Raw genomic sequence first — 18,300 nt, forward strand, 5'->3', positions numbered from 1 at the left:
GCCGCACGCCATGCTGACCTCGCGGACGTTCGTGAAGCGCACGCGGGCGGGCGCGGTGGTGAAGGTGGTGCGCGAGCATTACCTGCGCGACGACATCGCGTGCGGCGCCGCCGCGTGCCGCCTCTGCCCCCCCGCCGCGCCCACCGCCGGGAGCGCGCCCGGGCTGGAGGCGCGGCCCAGCGGCCCCGCCAGCAGCCTCTGCCCCGGGCCGCACTTCCTCCTGCCCGACACCAACCTCCTCCTGCACCAGGTGAGCGCCTCCGGCCGGGAGGGACGAATGATGTGGCCGCCTCAGCTCTAGGGTGGGCTCGCCGCTGCCTTCCTCTGGGCCCGACCGGGCTCCACGTGTTGGCTCAAGCCTTTCCAGCGCCGGCCTTGTTAAATCCTGGTGGCTGTAAGTTTCCGTGGGGGTTCCAGCGTCGCGCTGGAGAGGCGCGTTTGGCGTGGCTCCTGCCGTGTTGCCTGTAGCTGCTTGATTCCTGCGTGGGTAGTCTTGTCTTTCCCTGCCGGCTCCTGAGTAGAAGGCTGCAGCATCAGCGAACCTGGCCTGGTCTTAGACTGTGTTCCAGTTTTATAGGGGGATAGCGCGTGTGGACTATTTTGTTTGTCTTGTTTGTTTTGTGATTTTCTTTTTTGTTGTCGTTTTATTCTGTGGTCGCTGTATTTTGTTAAATGCCTCTTCTGTTTTTCAGGGTGTAGGTTCAGTTTCTTTATAGTGTCATGTTGGTATCATGTAATGAATAGACGGTGTGAAATCATCTCATGCAAAGCTCTGGGAGCACGGGGGCAACTTTACTCTGCAGCCTATCCATAGGTGTGCAGAGGTCTGAATCTGAGCAGGGCAGACAGTAGACTTTGAGGCTGGGAGGAATTCCCAGGCTTGATGTTTAATTTTTTTCTTTCATTGTTTTTGAGTACCTCTGTGGAAGGTAGAACAGCCTTGTGCACATACTGGAGACTGTAACTAATTTATGAAGTACTCTGGAGAGGGGCACAACACTTGTGTGTTTTAGCAGAGATCCCAAAAGTTGGGAGGATCTTCGTCCCAAAACAGCAGGTCAAGGGATATTTTCTGCCTCTTACAAATGGACTTCTTGGTGTGTGTTGGTAACATTTGTATGTGTGTCCTATAGAATGCTCCGAGAATGTGCCAGGGTGTGCTGATGTGAACTGGAGAAGTGGGGATTGGAAGGCCTTGGTAATGATAGGGAAAGGTTTGGCCTAGAAACTCAAACAGTTTTGCCACAGTAAAACCTGGACTGGTGCTTCAGTTTTTGCATAGAATAATGCTGGATTTCTTCCCCTTTGAACATGGCTTTAAATCTTTTAGGCTGTGTAAGCATCAGATTCACAGGACCTTGGTCTGGTGTTGATTTTAATTCCTTTGGCTATGCCCCCTAGAGCCTTACTGCTGTCTCATTTTGCAGGTGGGCAGAGTTTCTTGCCACAAGGTTAGGAAGTGAAGCTCCTATCTTTTTCTCCCAACAGATTACATGGATTTCTAGTGTGTATTTCTCTGTCTTGATGTCAGGAGTTTGTGATAAATGCTGAAAAAATTAGCAATATTCCTTAAAAAATAAAAAAGTCTGTCAAAAGCAAAGAGCAGCTTGCAGAATGCCCATTGATTTGATTCCATGGAAATTAAAATTTCATTTTAACAGTGGTATTGTTTCTGGAGAACTCAATCCTGCACATGCTTAGGCACGTCAGCTGTAAGAGTAGTTGGGTACCACGTTAGAACCCAACACAGTCAGTGTTGGTCAAAGGAGGACAGTCTGTAAATTACATCAGATTTCTGACAGATTGTGCATTGGTTGCATTTTGTTTACTAAGGGTAAATTTTATAGGAACCCATTTTATGCAAGCAAAATTTGTATTGTACACTCGGCCTTACATTTGTTTGGAATCCTGCACGCACTGGGAGTGAATTTGTTGGAGGTCAGAATAAATCCTTATCTTCAGGTCAGAGAGAGGCTGGAAAATCCTATTTGACTTTTTTTCCCACAAGGAGGAGAAAGCAATTTAATACACTGTTCAGTTTCCCAGTGGTGAGAGAAAAAGGCAGGAGGAGTGCCACTCATTATTCATGTTAGCTTTTCATGTATTAGCCAAGGAAGTATTTCAAGTCCTGTTATTGGATAGAATTAAACAACAATTTTGATTAATTTCCATTTTGTCCCTCAGATTGATATCCTTGAAGATCCTGTTATTAAGAATGTCATTGTGCTGCAGACAGTCCTTCAAGAAGTCAGGAATCGGAGCGCGCCAGTGTACAAGCGAATTAGGGACGTGATTCAAAACCCAGAAAAACATTTCTATTCTTTCACCAATGAGCACCACAGGTAAGGGGTGGAACGGGATATAACAAAGTTGGGCTGATATCCAGTAAAAGAAAGTGGGAAACAAAACTGGAACTTGTGGACTGGAAGAAAAATTAGACTGGTGTCATAGAACTGTATATTTCTAAGGATTCCTGTTGGGAAATAATTGGTGTTCCAGGAGCTTTTCTATTTATAGTTACTGTAAATCTATATATTTTATGAAAAGGTGTTAGAATATTGAATAAGCTTTGCAGACAGCACTGTCTTGAGCAATAGGGTACTGATTGTCCATTTTGGTGTCCCTTTTAAACATATTCCAATGCTTTATCAATATTGTCAGGATACTCTGTAGCAGAATTTAAAAATCCATTAAGTTAATGACAGAAAGCTCTAAGAAATGGAGATGCAATTAATTTGCCTTTATTTGTGCTCACAAGTAGTTTCCACTACAGCAGTATCGTAGTTCTAGGAATCTTGAATCCATAGTTCTAACAGCTTGAATGCAAACCTCTTCAGTTATCTGTGAGAAAGTTATATTAGAAATTAACACTTCCTTCCTATTTTCCTTTACCCATAGGAAAAGGTCTTCTGGCCCTTCAGTGGCCTAATGAGGTGTTACATGTTATAAAGATGGGTACAGTAATGATTTATTTGGCCTAACAGCCTTGATCTTGTTTGTCTGAAAATTTTACATATCGATAGATGCTGGGCTTTGTTTTGGTTTGTCAAATACCCCACTTTGTTTTTAAAATTTATTTAGAGAAACGTACATAGAGCAAGAGCGGGGAGAAACTTCTAATGACCGCAATGACAGAGCCATTCGGGTAGCAGTGAAATGGTACAATGAACACTTGAAGAAAATAGAGGAAGAGGAAAAGATTCAAGTTATCTTCTTAACAAATGACAGAATTAATAAAGAGAAAGCTTTGGAGGAAGGAATAACTGCTTATACGTGTAAGTGAGGTAGTATGTATGTTTAATATTTATTGCTCAAATAAACTGAGCAGTTACTTCGTGGGACCTAAGTCCCACGCATCTCTTGCATAAATATTTGTGTGCTTTTGTAGGTGAGGAGTATATAAAAAGCTTGACAGCAAATCCTGAGCTTGTAGATCGTCTTGCTTGTGTATCTGATGAAGGGGTATGTTTTTATTTTCTTTTTATAAAACAAATTGATCACAAATGGCTTGCAGTATAATATTGCATATTGTATGTCAGGGTACTGGCATCAGTTTAGAATACAAGGAGTCTGGACTTTATTACTATTTTGGCAATTTAACATTTTGACAACTGAAAAGTAAAAAGGAAATACTGCAGCCATTTTCATTTACTGCTTATATTCTTGTCAGTATGTATCTTGTTATCTGTAAAAAGCTGCTTTAGATAACTGTTGTGAAAATGAGAATAATAATGGTTAAATAAAGTGTATGAATGAGAAACAATTGGAGCAAAATGAAAACAAAATATATTGCAAACCATTTAGATCTTTGTTTCTGTCTGCTGGAAAATCTATGCTAAGTTATTGATCAAAAGCATTTTCATTTGATGATTATTTAAGTTGACATAAATGCAGGCTGCAGCTCAAAGATGAGCTCCATCCAATTCTACTTCCTTGTGCTTTGTGTTTATCAGAGTCAAGACTTAGATGTTCACATACAATTGATATAGCTGAACACTCACCACAAAAATGGGAAAGTTAATTTCATCAGAATCAGTTTTAACAGAATAGAACTCTGTGCAAGAGTGGGAAGAAAGTGGAGGGCTCAGGTATTCTCAGCAGTTAACTAGGTCACAAGCAGCACTTGTCTGACTGCTCCAAAGTTTTGTCACAGTAATATATTTTCATAATGTTTCCTATAGCTTACAGTACACATACACTGTGGGCCATACTCTTTACTACACTAATATTTTCTTTGTTGAGTATCTGTTTCGTCACTATATCCAAATCAACATAAAATTGTGCAGTATGTTTTTAAGTAACTGCAGAAAAACAGGAAAAGTTCCTAGAATTGCCACATCTTTATACTTTCGATGTGTCACTAAAAAAGTACTGCTTAATAATAGCTTTTCATTATTGTGAATATTCATACACACACACAGTTACAATTAGGGAGTTTGTTAGCTTGGGTATGTCATGTTCCCGAGATTGGTTTTGAAATTAACATGAATATAAAATACTGAAAATTTCTTCTCCTATTTTTCTTTTTTCGTAAAGAAAGAAATAGAAGGTGGAAAAATCATATTCCCAGAACATATTCCTCTTAGCAAATTGCAGCAAGGAATAAAATCTGGTATTTACCTCCAAGGAACTTACAGGGCAAACAGAGAGAATTATCTTGAAGCTACTGTTTGGGTTCATGGAGATGCTGAAGAAAACAAAGAGGTGAGTTTTAAATTTACCTCCATGCTCTAAACTTTAACTAGCCTTTGTAATGGCTTAAAATTTAATTCTTTCGTGGTGATGCATGTTAAAATGGAGCATATTAGTCATTTTTTACTCTTCTGGTTTTTGCTGATGTTTGTGCTGATGTTTTCATTTTGTATTTGTGTGCATATAGAGTGCTGAAATGCTGACTATGCTCTTTTTGGAAAAAGAATGATGTATTTAAAATTACAGTTTGATAAAGTAATTGGTAAAATAAAGATGAATCTTGGTTGTTAATAGTTTTTCAATTGACCTTGTAAGAGGTTTTAAAATCAGTTTGAAATATATGGTGAAAGACAAAGGAACAAGTGTGTAGGAGGATTTTCAGAAACAAAACAGTCATGGGCACTTGTGTGGTTCTCTTGCTTTGTTTCCCCTCTTCTGTTTTCCTGCCTGGTGAGGGGCAGCTGGGCTGTTTCCCACCCAGCAGATAGTCCATCTGTCTGCCTGCTGGATTCTTAGTGCATTGTACAGATGCTGTTTCCAAGCAGTGGCAGTTGTCTCCTCCCTCCCTGTTTTTGGCAGCTGGAGGTACTTCTCTTGTCTCTCTTTTATTCCTCTTTCTCAGCAGTATGTGGAATCCCCTATCCTGCAAAAAAACTGATTTAATTAGAAAAAAACAACTTAAAAACCAGGGGGAAACATATTTCTTATAGAAGCAATTGGAATCTTGGTATAAGATCGTCTGTACTGTAAGAAAACTTGGCAGAAGAATAAAGTGCATCACAAACATACTTTAAAATGTTCTTTGGAATGTAGAACCTGTCATACATGTTTACTTTCTGTTACACTGCTCTAGATTTGGGTCTTCTGTTTTCATCATCATGAATATTTGCATTTCCATTTTGTTTTCTAAAAAATCCAGATAATTGTACAGGGACTGAAACACTTGAATCGAGCAATTCATGAAGATGTTGTAGCTGTGGAGCTGTTGGCAAAAGATGAATGGGTGGCACCATCCTCAGTGGTCTTGCAAGATGATGGCCAGAATGAAGAGGACATTGAAAATGAAGAGGAAAAAGAAAACATTGTATGAAAGAGTTTTACTTAACTGTGGTGTTATACAAGAGGTGAAGTCTGTGGTAGCTTGACAGTGTTAGGCTTTAAATTTATATGTCCTCTTTATAAAATGTGAATACAAAATTATAAGATTTAATTGTAGTTACACAGTTGTGTTAAATACATGATGATGGATAAAGACCATTTTCAATTAGTCCCTGCTAGAAATTCCCACATTACTTTATTAAGCTTAATGAATCCAAAAGTTGCTGAATGGTAGTCATGTAATAATGTAAATCTCTATTTACTGATGTGCAGCTTAGGATTTGTTAGAGTAGGCATTCCAGCATCCTGAGAATCATCTTTTATATAGGCAATACATGCATTTGGAACCTGTTTGGTTATATTTGGGTCTTGCAGTAATTCTGCTTAATGTGCATGCAGTGTACACATGTGTAGGCCCTGTACAAGAAGATAATTTCTTCAAAAACTATATTTCCACTGAATTTCATGGGAATGTTTTTAAATAATTATGTGGAGAATTACTGGAAAATTTTCAGGCAGCGTAAAAGGACTCCAAAAAATTAAAACACTAGATTGTAAAATAACATGGAAAACGTTACTTGTTTGGGTTTTCTTAATGAACATCCTTTCAGAAAAACAAGGAACAGCAGAAAAGGACTGCAGAATGCTGTTTTCTCCCACTGTCTCTGCTAGGTCACATCACATACTGATGTGATTTCAGTTGTGTCACATACTGAAAATATTAAAAGTCATGCAAAGCACAGGAAAGCACAGAAGGTTCCATTTATGAAGTCAAAATAGAATTTATGTCTGTATAATGAGTTACAAAACGTTGCTACTAAGTTTTAAGTTACCTACTGTGGTCAATCATGAGTTCAGTTTTGTATTTGTGACCTGTGTTTTACCAGCTGAAGACTTCCATTAACAAGGATATGATGAGGCCAACAGGAAGAGTAGTGGGCATTATAAAACGAAACTGGCGGCCGTACTGTGGGATGCTTTCCAAGTCACAGATTAAAGAGGTGAGGAAATGATCCACTTACTGTAAGTGCAGGGTTGGATTTTTTCTTTATTTGGAAATTAATTGTTCCTTTTTCTGATTGTTCATAGGCAAGGCGCCATTTATTTACACCAGCTGATCGCAGAATTCCTCGAATTCGAATAGAAACCAGACAAGCAGATACATTGGAAGGGCAAAGAATCATTGTTGCTATTGATGGTTGGCCCAGGAATTCCAGGTATCCTAATGTAAGTTTAGGCATTTTCTTCTGAACTTTTAACTGTCTGATTTTTTTGTGTTTCTTAGGTAAAATATTTATCAGCAACACTGATTAACTGCAAACAATGTTGAGATAAGGTTTAAATTCTTTGAGTGCCATTTGATGGTGCAAATTAAAGAAGTCCCTAAATTATTTAATTTGCACTTACCATCAGCTATGGGGTTATTATACTTAAAAAATGTAATCATCCAGTTCTGCATTGAACATATATGTGCTACTTAAGATGCTTTATGTAGGTTAACCAGGGACTTAAGTCTGAGTTCTCAGAAATGTGAATCTTTCACTGTCATTTTGCTCATTCACACATACCAATCACTGTTCCATCAGATATTTGACAAATGAACCCAATGCAATCAAATTGCCAGTAGTGTAAAAGTAGTTAAAAGCTCAGCATAAATAACTGAGGCTGTATGAGAAACTGAGAACACTGCCTTCCATTTGTACTGAGCACTAGCCAGGTTTTGAAGTCTTCCAGTGGCTCGTGTGGGAATGCACAGCTTGTGTTGAGGCAGAGCACAGGTATCTCATTCTTGTTTAAAGTAATGAAGGGAATGTGGAATATATGGAAGAAGCATTAAGACCAAGACAGCATTACTGCAGAGAAATGAGGAAGAAGGCAGAGTTGATGTGGTATTAGAGTGTGAGATGTGTGCCACAAGGCAAACCCATAGAGAAATTAGATTGTATGAGTTCTGCTGTTTTTGTAGCAGTGGTTTTTCCTTCCTGCAAAAATGATTTCACCTTTATAAATTCTGGAGTCTTAATTGTGGAGAATTTAGAGCCGTTCTAGAAGAACAGTCTGGATGGACTCAGTTCAGACTTCTGAAACAAATAAATGTTTAAAATTAAATATCTCTTAAAGATGGGAAAGTTAACCAAATTAAAAAAGATTGTTTCCACTGTGTAGTTTAATACAAGAATAGGGTTAATGTACTTAAATACTTATTTTTGGACAAATGGTGTTGCTTGATGTGTGTGTGTGTTTGTACCTATATTATTCCTCAGGGTCATTTTGTAAAGAATTTGGGAAGCGCTGGAGATAAAGAGACAGAGACAGAAGTTCTTCTGCTTGAACATGATGTCCCTCACCAGGCTTTTTCCCAGGCTGTCCTTAGTTTCCTACCAAAAATGCCATGGAGCATTACAGAAGAGGTAATAATTTGTAATTCAGTGTAGTAATTATTGAACCTTGCCCTTCAATGCAAATTGTGACATCCTTGAATATCCCAATGCACCAGAAATAGATGAGAAGTGTTGTCCAGGAGGGAACTTTCAGCTGCATTTCCTATGGAAACAAGACCGCTTCAAGTTTTTGCATTTTGGCTAAAACTGCATTTGTTTGTGATAAATATTTTAAGATAAAGATGATAACTACAGGTTTTGTTAAAGAATAAAAAGATAAAATAAGGTTTTTTGCAAAGGAGAGACAACTATTTTGCAAGGATAGATACTTCCAAAGTCTGCAGTTCCTTTCAATTATGTAGACAACTAAGCCTTAGAAAGCTTAGACTTGAAAGTAGTCATATCCGAGACAAGTCATTCAGCTGGACATCAGTCAAAATTTCACTTAAAAAAAAATCTCAATTCCTCATATTGCTAATTATAACATCATGATGAAACTATGGTTGTGTTGTGATTCTCTTCATCATTTCTGTAAAACAAACAAACAAAAAAAATTAGTACTTAATCTTCTTGGTTTTTTTCTGTCATTGTTTCTGCATATCTGTTTTGATCTTGCCATAAAACAAACCACCCAAAACAAAATAAACATTCTGAAAATACTTGGTTGCTGGGGAAAATCTTATGCAATGTGCCTTTCTCAAATGACCATTTTTACTTGGAAAAGGAAGGGTGTTCTTGTAAACAATTTTTTATTTCTTTTAAATTTCAGGATATGAAACACAGGGAGGACTTAAGGCATCTGAATGTTTGTAGTGTTGATCCTCCTGGTTGTACAGATATTGATGATGCATTACATTGTAGAGAAATAGGAAATGGAAATCTAGAGGTATTGTATCAATCTAGTAATTTTTTTACTTCTTCCTTTATTTTACAAACAGTGCAGTAGTGCTAAATGACACATGCAAAGGTCCAGATTTGTTATAAATAAATTAATGGTGTTTGCACAGCTGCAAGATGGTAATAAAAAAAGGGAGTTAATTTGCATCAGATCAGTGTCAAAAGTGGGAATTTAGTGTCTTCTAGATTCTCCCTACTTTATCTTCATTTGGCATGAGAAGTTAACATTTATTTACTCCTTTAGCTAAGTGTTAGAAACAAGGATATTTACAGAAAAAAAAAAATGCTACTGCTGTAATGCCTGTGGAGTTTATTTTATTTTATAAAAGGCAGTAAAAAGCTACAGACTTAACACCAAGTCTCTACTCGTTTATAACTGATTCAGTCAGATTGTCCTTTTTAGAAATTAATTTAGAATTGTAATAGCAGGGTGTGCCAGAATAGGTCCAGCAAACAGAAAAGCAAAAACAAATTTTCAGTGAGTCTTGAAGAATATGGAAGAGGTTATTTGGACCCTCAAAGAAAAGTTGCATTGGTTGTGAATATAACTTTCCCCTAAATGTACAAATGCCCTTTTTTTGAATATATTCTGCCCCTGTTCACTTTTTTAATATCAGTATGATAGGTTTTAAGTATTATTACAAAATATGGGAGCTGCTGAAAGGAACTGGGAATGGATAAATTGATTTGTAAAAATGTGGGAAAGTTTCACTCTGAGAACTGTTTCTGTTTCATGAGGTGCATAATGTGATGTTTGTTTTTTAGGTTGGTGTACATATTGCAGATGTCAGTCATTTTATTCGCCCAGGAAATGCTTTGGATGAGGAGTCAGTAAAAAGAGGAACAACAGTGTATCTGTGTGAAAAAGTAATTGTTTGCTACAGCTTCTTGTGGTTGGATTTTCATTGCTTTCCTCTTTCAATTCATGGGAGTGGGGACATTCTCTCGGAAATAAGGAGAAAAAAAAAAGTAGACAATTTGTCTAAGATAATTGTATTTTCTGTCTTACCTTTTAAAAGCTGCTATCTGGACAAAATTCCATTCAACTCTGGTTTGAAGCATTATTAGCATGTGGTTTTGAAACCGGAATACTGTTTTAATTCCAATCTGAAATTGCAGAAGTGGCCTGGTTTTGCCTTTTCCATTGGTTTTGCATTTTTTGTGATGCTAAATCTCTGAACGTTCCTATGATTTGCATTCATGAACACTGTAAACTTAGTCCTGGTTATTTCTTCCAGACCATGATTTCTTTTCAGAAATCATTGTTATTAAAAGGTGATAACTAAAATAAATCTTGGAATGAATTTTCCTAAAGTGGCTTACTTTACTTTCAGTAATCTGAGCTGACTTGGCAAAAAAAAAAAAAAAAAATTTCCAAGCTTTTATTACATTAAAAATCAGGAAGTCAAAATGCTAATTTAAAAAGTACTGATTTTTATTCTTTCTTTGCAGAGGATTGATATGGTTCCAGAGCTCCTTAGTTCCAACTTGTGCTCTCTGAGATCTAATGTGGACAGGTATATGTATATGATCCATACTTTGATCCTGACAAGAAACTACAGTTGTTTATGTAGGGATTTTTACAGGTTTTCCCCTCTGTCTCTCTCTCTTTCTCTCTTAGGCTTGCATTTTCATGCATATGGGAAATGAATCATGAGGCTGAAATTCTAAAAACCAGATTTACGAAGAGTGTTATTAATTCCAAGGTAAGTCATGTAAAAATTACTATAATTCTGAAATAAAAAGCTGTAAACTGTATTATAAAAACAATGGTAACAGACTTGACAAAGTTTTCTTTCTGATTAATGATTTATATTTTATTAGAATTAGAAAATGGTGCTAGGAAATACTAAAAAATAAAGAAAATGTTTGATTCTTCTGTGTTCTTCTCAGCCTCTAAGGCTGGCTGCAGTGTTTATGTGTGGAGTTACTGTGTGTACGATGCATATAGGACATGGCTGATGAGCACCAGATAATCAGTTAAATTCAATGGATTCTGTAGCTGTTCAGTACATTTCTGAAAATTAGACTTCCAATGCATAAAACACACGTGATCAGCAAAAAGAAAAAGACCACCCTGTAAATGCCTGGTATATCTTAATATCTTGCATAAATCTGTCTTCATTTGTCCATAATTTTTGTGAATAACAGGCATTTAGGTATTGAATGTAAAGCTTTGTAATGTTGTGAAGCAAGTTATAACAGCAGGCTGTATGTTCTGCAAGACAAAAGAATGGGTTTTTTTTAGAAAGTTCAATTATGTATCATGATGTCTGTTTTTTTTAACCTCTTCAAGGCTTCTCTTACCTATGCTGAAGCACAGATGAGAATAGATTCAGCAACTATGAATGATGATATTACTAACAGCCTACGTGGACTAAACAGATTAGCAAAAATCTTGAAGAAGAAAAGAATTGATAATGGGTAAGCCATGCAGTGTACCTGTTACCTTTTCCCCCGCCTTTTTTTTCTGACTGTTTTTGCTGTCAAAATATATTATGGTTCTGTGTCCATTTTTCTAGTGAGAATCTTGTGAAAGAGAAGTATTTTGCCATTTTGATTTGCATAAGAATGCTTATCCTTATTTCCCAAAATACATAAACTTAGGATATTAACTTTTTCTTTGCAAGATCAATCAATATGGATCTCACAGACTCATAAATGCACAACTAGAGGAGTAGTGTTTGAAATTTTAGGAGCTTCTATGGTGTGTATTTGCATGACATTTCTTGCAAATTTAAATATTAATTCCACAATTTTATTTTTAATTTCTGCTGATTTTAAGTTACACTGTCATGGTAACCCCAGATATTGTTACGGGCTTGCAGCTCAGCTGCTCCGTCTGCTTTACTGTAATTTTTTAATACCACTTACTGTCTTGCAGAGCCTTGACACTTGCATCACCAGAGGTTCGTTTCCACATGGACAGTGAAACTCATGATCCTATTGACCTGCAGACAAAGGAGCTCAAGTATGCATTTTAGTTAATTCAGGGTAGGGACAGAATTAAAGATGTGTTTAAGTAGCAACATTTAGTTAATAATGTACAAAGTTCCTGTAATAGTGCAGGTCATAGAATTATAGGATGGTTTGAGGTGGAAGGGACCTTGAAAGCCTGCCTAGTTCTAACCCCCCTGCCATGGGCCCAGGCACTTCCCACTAGAGGAGGTTGCTTAAAGCCCCCCCAGTCTGGGCTTGACCACTTCCAATGATAGAGCATCCACAACTTTTTTGCCCAAGCTGATCCTCAGAAAGAGAATTCCTCTATTTTACTGAAGTATTTATTTAGCAAGACTCGAACTGTGTGCTTCATATGTGAGCTTCTTAGGAAGAAGTCAAGAGGTTTATCTGTTGATCTTTTCAGGCATTTTAGTGAGCATTTTTCTTTAATTTGATGATGTAGAATATTTCAGGTTGTTTTTTCTTCTGATTCAGTATTTGGAGCTTAATAAGCATTGCTTTTAGTCTTAAAGTTGCTTACCTATTTGTATAAATGTTCAAAACCACTAGTTAATATTCCATAACATTGTCAGGATGCTGGAATGTTTCTTCATTATGCCCTCAAAGTAAATGTCTAATGCTTTCCTAACAATATAAAATAATTATCTTGATAGAGAGACAAATTCCATGGTTGAAGAGTTCATGTTGCTTGCCAATATTTCTGTAGCACAAAAAATTTATGATGAGTTCCCAGAGTTTGCCTTGCTCCGGAAACATCCCGCTCCTCCCCCATCAAATTATGACATCCTTGTGAAGGCTGCTAAGTCCAAGGTAAGTTTTTACCATGCTAATTAAGCATGGTAATTATGAAAAGCTGTATTTTCTCTCTGGTTGGTTACTTAACTAGGAAAAAGGGCTGGATAGCAGTATTTTAAATGTGTATCAGCTACACTTTGAAATCCCTGGTATTTTTAGAAGGATAATTGTACCTCTAGGTGAAAGGAAGATGGTTGTGCTTTTTAAAACCTTTCTTAGGTAAAGAAAACATACCACTCTCTTCAATCTTGCATTGTAGCACTTGTGAGCTGTGAATATTTCTCCTTTCCAAGTCACCTGTGATTTTTGAGACAGTTTTTGGCTTTAGATCATATACATTATTGATGTACTTAAAAATTGATCAGTCACATCAAATGATGTGTTTCTCTTAAAGTCAGGAAGTAAGAAAATGTGTTTATAGTTTGTCTTCTCCATAGAGCAACTAGAAGTTTATTTAGACTGAAACAAGTCTAATGTAATTAAGGAGTCTGAACAGAAAAAATTACTTTTCCAGTTTCAGGATCTTTTATTTGAGCTAAACTTGTAATTTTGTGATGCATATTCACATTTCTTTTTCTTTCAGCTCTTTCCCCACCTCTTTTTTTTTCATAAGATCAAGAGGGAAACTCCCAGATTCTCTCAGTGTGACATAAATAGACAAGCCTAAACCTAACCCATTTAATTTTCCACTGCTATAAAACTGGAATAATGATAATGATTTGTGTTCTGAAAAATATTTTTTAAATACTGTTTGATTGGGAAAGCTAAATTCCTGTGCATAGGTAAACATTCTTTTAAATAAACCAAAGAGGGATTTTACTACTTTTGACACAACTATCACAATTAGGTATTAATATGCTATATTTATATTTTTTAAATAAAAATGCAACTATCTTGCCATAATGCAAGCATAATTTGATCTCTGGATCATACTTTATTGTCAGTGCTGTATGTGACGGAAAGAGCATTCAGCTGATCATGTGATGAAATTTACCTTGTATTTCTGGAAATTAAAAATGCATTATGTATTTTCACACTACCTGAATTTTTATCAGACAGCACTGGAAACACAGAAAAAAATGTTATACACAGTACTAGTTTTACATTTCATTTTTCCAAGTATACATTATAATAATTTTGCAGAGGAAATACTATAAAGTCAATTATTTACCTTGTGCTTGGATGAAAATCTTTGTGGCATAAATACATGGATTTTTATTTTTTTTTACATTCGTTCTGATTTAATAGAGGGATAGAAAAATCAAACCAAAGGAAATAAAACCTCTTTAATATTGGCATAAAGTATTTCTTAGTTCAGAATGGGTCTTTTCTGAATTCCTGTGCTACTGACTTAGCATGTCATTTTCTGCATAGAGCTAGTAATAATGAGGGAGGGACCTGTGCATGGATGGATTTTGTTTGTGTTTGTAGTAGTAGTGTTCCATCATGTTAGTAGGTGTTACAGCTGTGCCAGTTGCTAAGATTATCCTAGATGTAGCTGTTACATTTCTGCTTATATTCTGTATATTTGCTAGTAATACCTGATCTTTTTTGTTTCTTTTCTTCTTTCAGAATTTGGAAATTAAGACAGATTCAGCAAAGGCTTTAGCTGAATCATTAGACAAAGCTGAATCTCCTGCATTCCCCTACCTAAACACACTGCTGCGAATTTTGACCACTCGCTGCATGATGCAAGCTGTTTACTTCTGCTCGGGAATGGATAATGATTTTCATCACTATGGTTTAGCTTCACCTATTTATACTCACTTTACCTCACCTATTAGAAGGTACTTGTATTTTATGAAAGTTTCAGAGAAAAGATAGTGGTGGTGTGCAGGAGAAGGGTTTGGGAATCAAGAGACAACTCAGTATGGGTTAGCTACTTGTTCCATTATGATTAGATAATTGCTGTTTTTCACGCAGTAGTTTCTACAATATAATTGGTCCAGCTCATAACACCCGAGCTCCTTAAGATACTTTTAGCAGAACTCGTAAGATACATTAAGGAGGCTATATAAGATACATTTTGCAAGTTTCACATCCTGAATTCTCATCCATACTTCACATCCTGAGTTCCCATCCTATTCATTGTCACATTAGCACTTAGTTTTCCTCTTATCTTTAGCACAATGTTGTGCCAAGGACTCATGCTAACTCAAACTCAGGGTTGTGCAGGCCTTCAGAGGAGCTATGGCCTTGAGAAGCAAGCCATTCTTCAACAGTGTTGTCCATTAAAGTTTCTTTTCAGCATTAGATTTCAATTGAAACAGCAGTGGCTTACATAGTGGCCCATCTTCATGTACATTCCCAGGTTTACTGTCCACAACTCCTAGGGTTTAGTAACATTTAAAAAAAAATGCAAAAATAATAGGAATACATATCTAATGCACATGTCTGGCATAGAAACGCACTTGGGGTCATTTAGCATTAGTCTTAGACTGGGGCAGAGTTTGCTCAGCCATTTTTGAGATGGAAACTGTGTTTAAATTTTGAGGAGACTGTATTTTCCATATGAAAACACTGGTAATTGGGAACTTGTTATTGGCAGCTATTGCATGCAATGAAATCATACTTCTTGGAAAAGTATGTTAAGATTTTTCTCCTGACCAAGAAGTCACTGAGTTCTGAAGAAAATAATTGTTATCATGCGCCCTAGAAAACTTTTCAAGTGAAATTTCTTAGATGTGGATTAAAATTCGTCAGTATTTATTTCTATGGATAATTTGTGGAACTTCTGGGAGTCCAAATGGTACATTTTAGTTCTTACCAGATGTATTAAAAAGTTCCTTGCTGAAGTTCAAATGTGATTATACTTCACAGATCTATGGCATTGATATACTATTCTGCACTAAATTCATCTAATTTCATGGGAGAGGGAAGAAGGATTGGCTTAAAATGCCATGGTGAAAGATCATTCTTAAGTCCAAAAATACAACTTTGTTTCTTTTTCTGGCACAATAAAGAATTTATCTTAGCAAACATTTTAACAGTATTCTGGCTCTGCAGTGTATCTTTGGTCAGAAAAGAGATGGATGCTGAATTAATAGAGGGAGTTGCCAGCAGACCATCATTATTACAAAACCTTAAATCTGTAAGTCACAAAAACAAATGTATGTTCAGAAACTTTTTTATTAATTTTGAAAATCTATGTCTTACTGTGTCATTGATGATTTTAACCTCATCCTTGCAGGTATGCTGATATCATAGTCCATCGGCTTTTGGCAGTGGCCATAGGAGCAGACAGTACTTACCCAGAACTCACAGATAAACACAAACTGGCAGAGATGTGTAAAAATCTCAATTATCGACATAAAATGGCACAATATGCACAAAGAGCCTCTGTGGCATTCCATACGCAGGTAAGTAGTTCTGGGATGTTATGTTGAATTATAGACACTGCTAGGGCAAAACCAAGCAAGAGAGCAGAAATTTTAAAGGCTGAGGGATGCTTCTGACAAAAAGTTTAAAACATTGCTTGCTCTGAAAAATTCAGAATGGCATCTTCAGGATTCTTTTAGTTCTGTGCTTTTATAAATATGAATGCTTAATCCTACAGTAATGTTATAAATGCTTTATGTGATTTTTTTAAAATCTGCTTTCAGGATATGCTGTGTAATTATCACTAAGTATAGATGTGTATTTCACTGTTTTAATTTTCTCAGAGTGTATTTGTAATTCGAAAGAGAATGTTATAGTGCTTTATTTTTCTGATCTGTATGTTTTGCTTTTCTTACAGCTGTTCTTCAAAACCAAGGGAGTAGTAAATGAAGATGCATATATATTATTTGTAAGAAAAAATGCGATTGTGGTTCTGATTCCCAAGTATGGGTTAGAAGGAACAGTCTTCTTTGAAGAAAAAGACAAACCAGCACCAAAACTGGAGTACAACAGTGAGGTACGTTCTTACTATTATTTGTTCTTAAACAATTTTATTTTCTGATTTGGTAAGCAAGCAGAATGACTAAAATCTATTCTAGTTGGATTTAGAAGGGTAAGAGAGGCTTTTCTAAGTGCAAGTTCATTAATCTCTAGTAGTAATGTCACTATAGTCTTTCCAAGTCTAAATAAGTAGGTTCTGACAGGAATTTGTTTCTATAATAGGTAGTACTGACATCTAATTACCTGATTAATTACTGCAAAAAATGTATGTACCACATATTACAATACTGAATATTCACTACATTAATTTTTGGTTATTTTTATTTACATGTAACAGTAATATTTTCATACAAAAATATTTACTTGTATAAAAACATAAGCTGTTGCAAATAGTGAGTATACAAAATTTGAACTTTCAGGTGCCATCACTTACTGTGGAAGACACAACATTACATATGTTTGATAAAGTTAAAGTGAACATTATGTTAGATGATTCCAACATCCAACATCAGAAAATGCGGATGGTCTTGGTAGAACCCAAGGTAAGGCACAGAGTTCTTAGAACCATATTATCCTTCAGTAATGTTAAAAAATCATTATGTGATATAATTGAAATTTAACCCAAAAGAAAAAACAAAACTTAAAACCAGCTTGTAATGACTGCTTCATATCCACTCTCAATAAAACACAAGTCTGCTTTCACTGGCTGTTGAAAGGAATAGAGCCTTCTAAATTAAACTTACGTTTTGGGCCCATCAGGATAGTTCCACTGTTGACTGATGATTCTCTGAAGTAATGCATTGAATTTCACAGTTGTGTAATCAAATGTCCCTCTGAAAATCTGCCAAAATTCAGCAGGATCTTCCCTTTACTCCAGTGAAGTACAACTGTGATGGGTGGCTCAGCTCTGTATAATTGCTGGGTGTCAATGGTAGTTCTGTCTTACAACTCCCACAATATAAAAATTCTCTCTTAATAATGTTGTAAGAACTGTAATGTCCTAATAACTGTCTCTAATCTCTAGACTTTTCAGTTCTAGCTTTGTGCATTTAGGACACTGAGATTTGCAATTGTTCTCATACTTTAGGCCTGATAAGTATTTTGCATGACATTACAAAATTCTACTCTTAAAGTACCTGTATCTTTCTTGGTAAACAGGTGGTTGCAGCAATGACTATCCCTTATCAGAGGAAAGAAAGATAACCCAAAATAAGCAACAGGTTCTTTATGTTTATACAGTTAAATATGATTACCTTTTTCCTTGAGAAATTATGCTTCCAAACACGTAAATATATTCTAATATTCTTGGTGTTGTATGAGTTTGAACCACAGAATGGTTTGGGTTGCAAAGACCTTTTAAAGAGCATTAGTTCTAACCCCCCTGCAATAAGCAGGGACATATTTGATGAGATTAGGTTGCTCAAAACCCCATCCTAGAATACTTCCAGGGATCTAGCATCCACATCTTCTCTAGGAAGCCTGTTCCAGTACCTCATCACTCAGAATAAAGCATTTTTTCCTGATACCTTAACTAAACCTACCCTCTTTCAGGTGGGGGCAGGAGGAAGCCATTCCCCCTTTTCCTGTCACTGAATGC

The 18,300-nt window shown here is 36.4% G+C and overlaps 2 protein-coding genes across 4 annotated transcripts in view; one reads left to right on the forward strand and one right to left on the reverse strand.

The window, feature by feature from the left end:
* Positions 1-143, reverse strand: part of PIBF1 (progesterone immunomodulatory binding factor 1) — a 104,390-nt gene extending 104,247 nt beyond the window's left edge. Inside the window, exon 1 of one of the 2 annotated variants that reach the window (XR_015284541.1) lies at positions 19-133. The gene's annotated coding sequence lies outside the window, so the exon portion shown is untranslated. Of the gene's footprint in view, positions 1-18 lie in introns of both variants that reach the window. The other variant, XM_086881078.1, reaches the window with a different exon arrangement.
* The window catches only part of DIS3 (DIS3 exosome endoribonuclease and 3'-5' exoribonuclease), a 19,503-nt gene continuing 1,203 nt past the window's right edge, over positions 1-18,300 (forward strand). The window contains exons 1-21 of one of the 2 annotated variants that reach the window (XR_015284539.1): positions 1-250; positions 2,185-2,342; positions 3,082-3,275; positions 3,389-3,462; positions 4,537-4,704; positions 5,612-5,776; positions 6,678-6,791; positions 6,880-7,017; positions 8,055-8,201; positions 8,941-9,057; positions 9,834-9,935; positions 10,521-10,585; positions 10,690-10,774; positions 11,365-11,492; positions 11,953-12,039; positions 12,683-12,839; positions 14,397-14,611; positions 15,831-15,915; positions 16,015-16,183; positions 16,561-16,719; positions 17,123-17,245. Coding sequence is in view for 1 of the 2 variants with exons in the window: in XM_086881077.1 (XP_086737203.1) it covers positions 11-250; positions 2,185-2,342; positions 3,082-3,275; positions 3,389-3,462; positions 4,537-4,704; positions 5,612-5,776; positions 6,678-6,791; positions 6,880-7,017; positions 8,055-8,201; positions 8,941-9,057; positions 9,834-9,935; positions 10,521-10,585; positions 10,690-10,774; positions 11,365-11,492; positions 11,953-12,039; positions 12,683-12,839; positions 14,397-14,611; positions 16,015-16,183; positions 16,561-16,719; positions 17,123-17,245 (2,805 nt within the window). In the remaining variant the exon portion in view is untranslated. The remainder of the gene's footprint in view (positions 251-2,184; positions 2,343-3,081; positions 3,276-3,388; positions 3,463-4,536; positions 4,705-5,611; positions 5,777-6,677; positions 6,792-6,879; positions 7,018-8,054; positions 8,202-8,940; positions 9,058-9,833; positions 9,936-10,520; positions 10,586-10,689; positions 10,775-11,364; positions 11,493-11,952; positions 12,040-12,682; positions 12,840-14,396; positions 14,612-15,830; positions 15,916-16,014; positions 16,184-16,560; positions 16,720-17,122; positions 17,246-18,300) is intronic. The other variant, XM_086881077.1, reaches the window with a different exon arrangement.

The sequence above is a fragment of the Cyanistes caeruleus genome, chromosome 3, assembly GCF_971803275.1.
Source record: "Cyanistes caeruleus chromosome 3, bCyaCae1.hap1.1, whole genome shotgun sequence".
Classification (NCBI taxonomy): Eukaryota; Metazoa; Chordata; class Aves; order Passeriformes; family Paridae; genus Cyanistes; species Cyanistes caeruleus.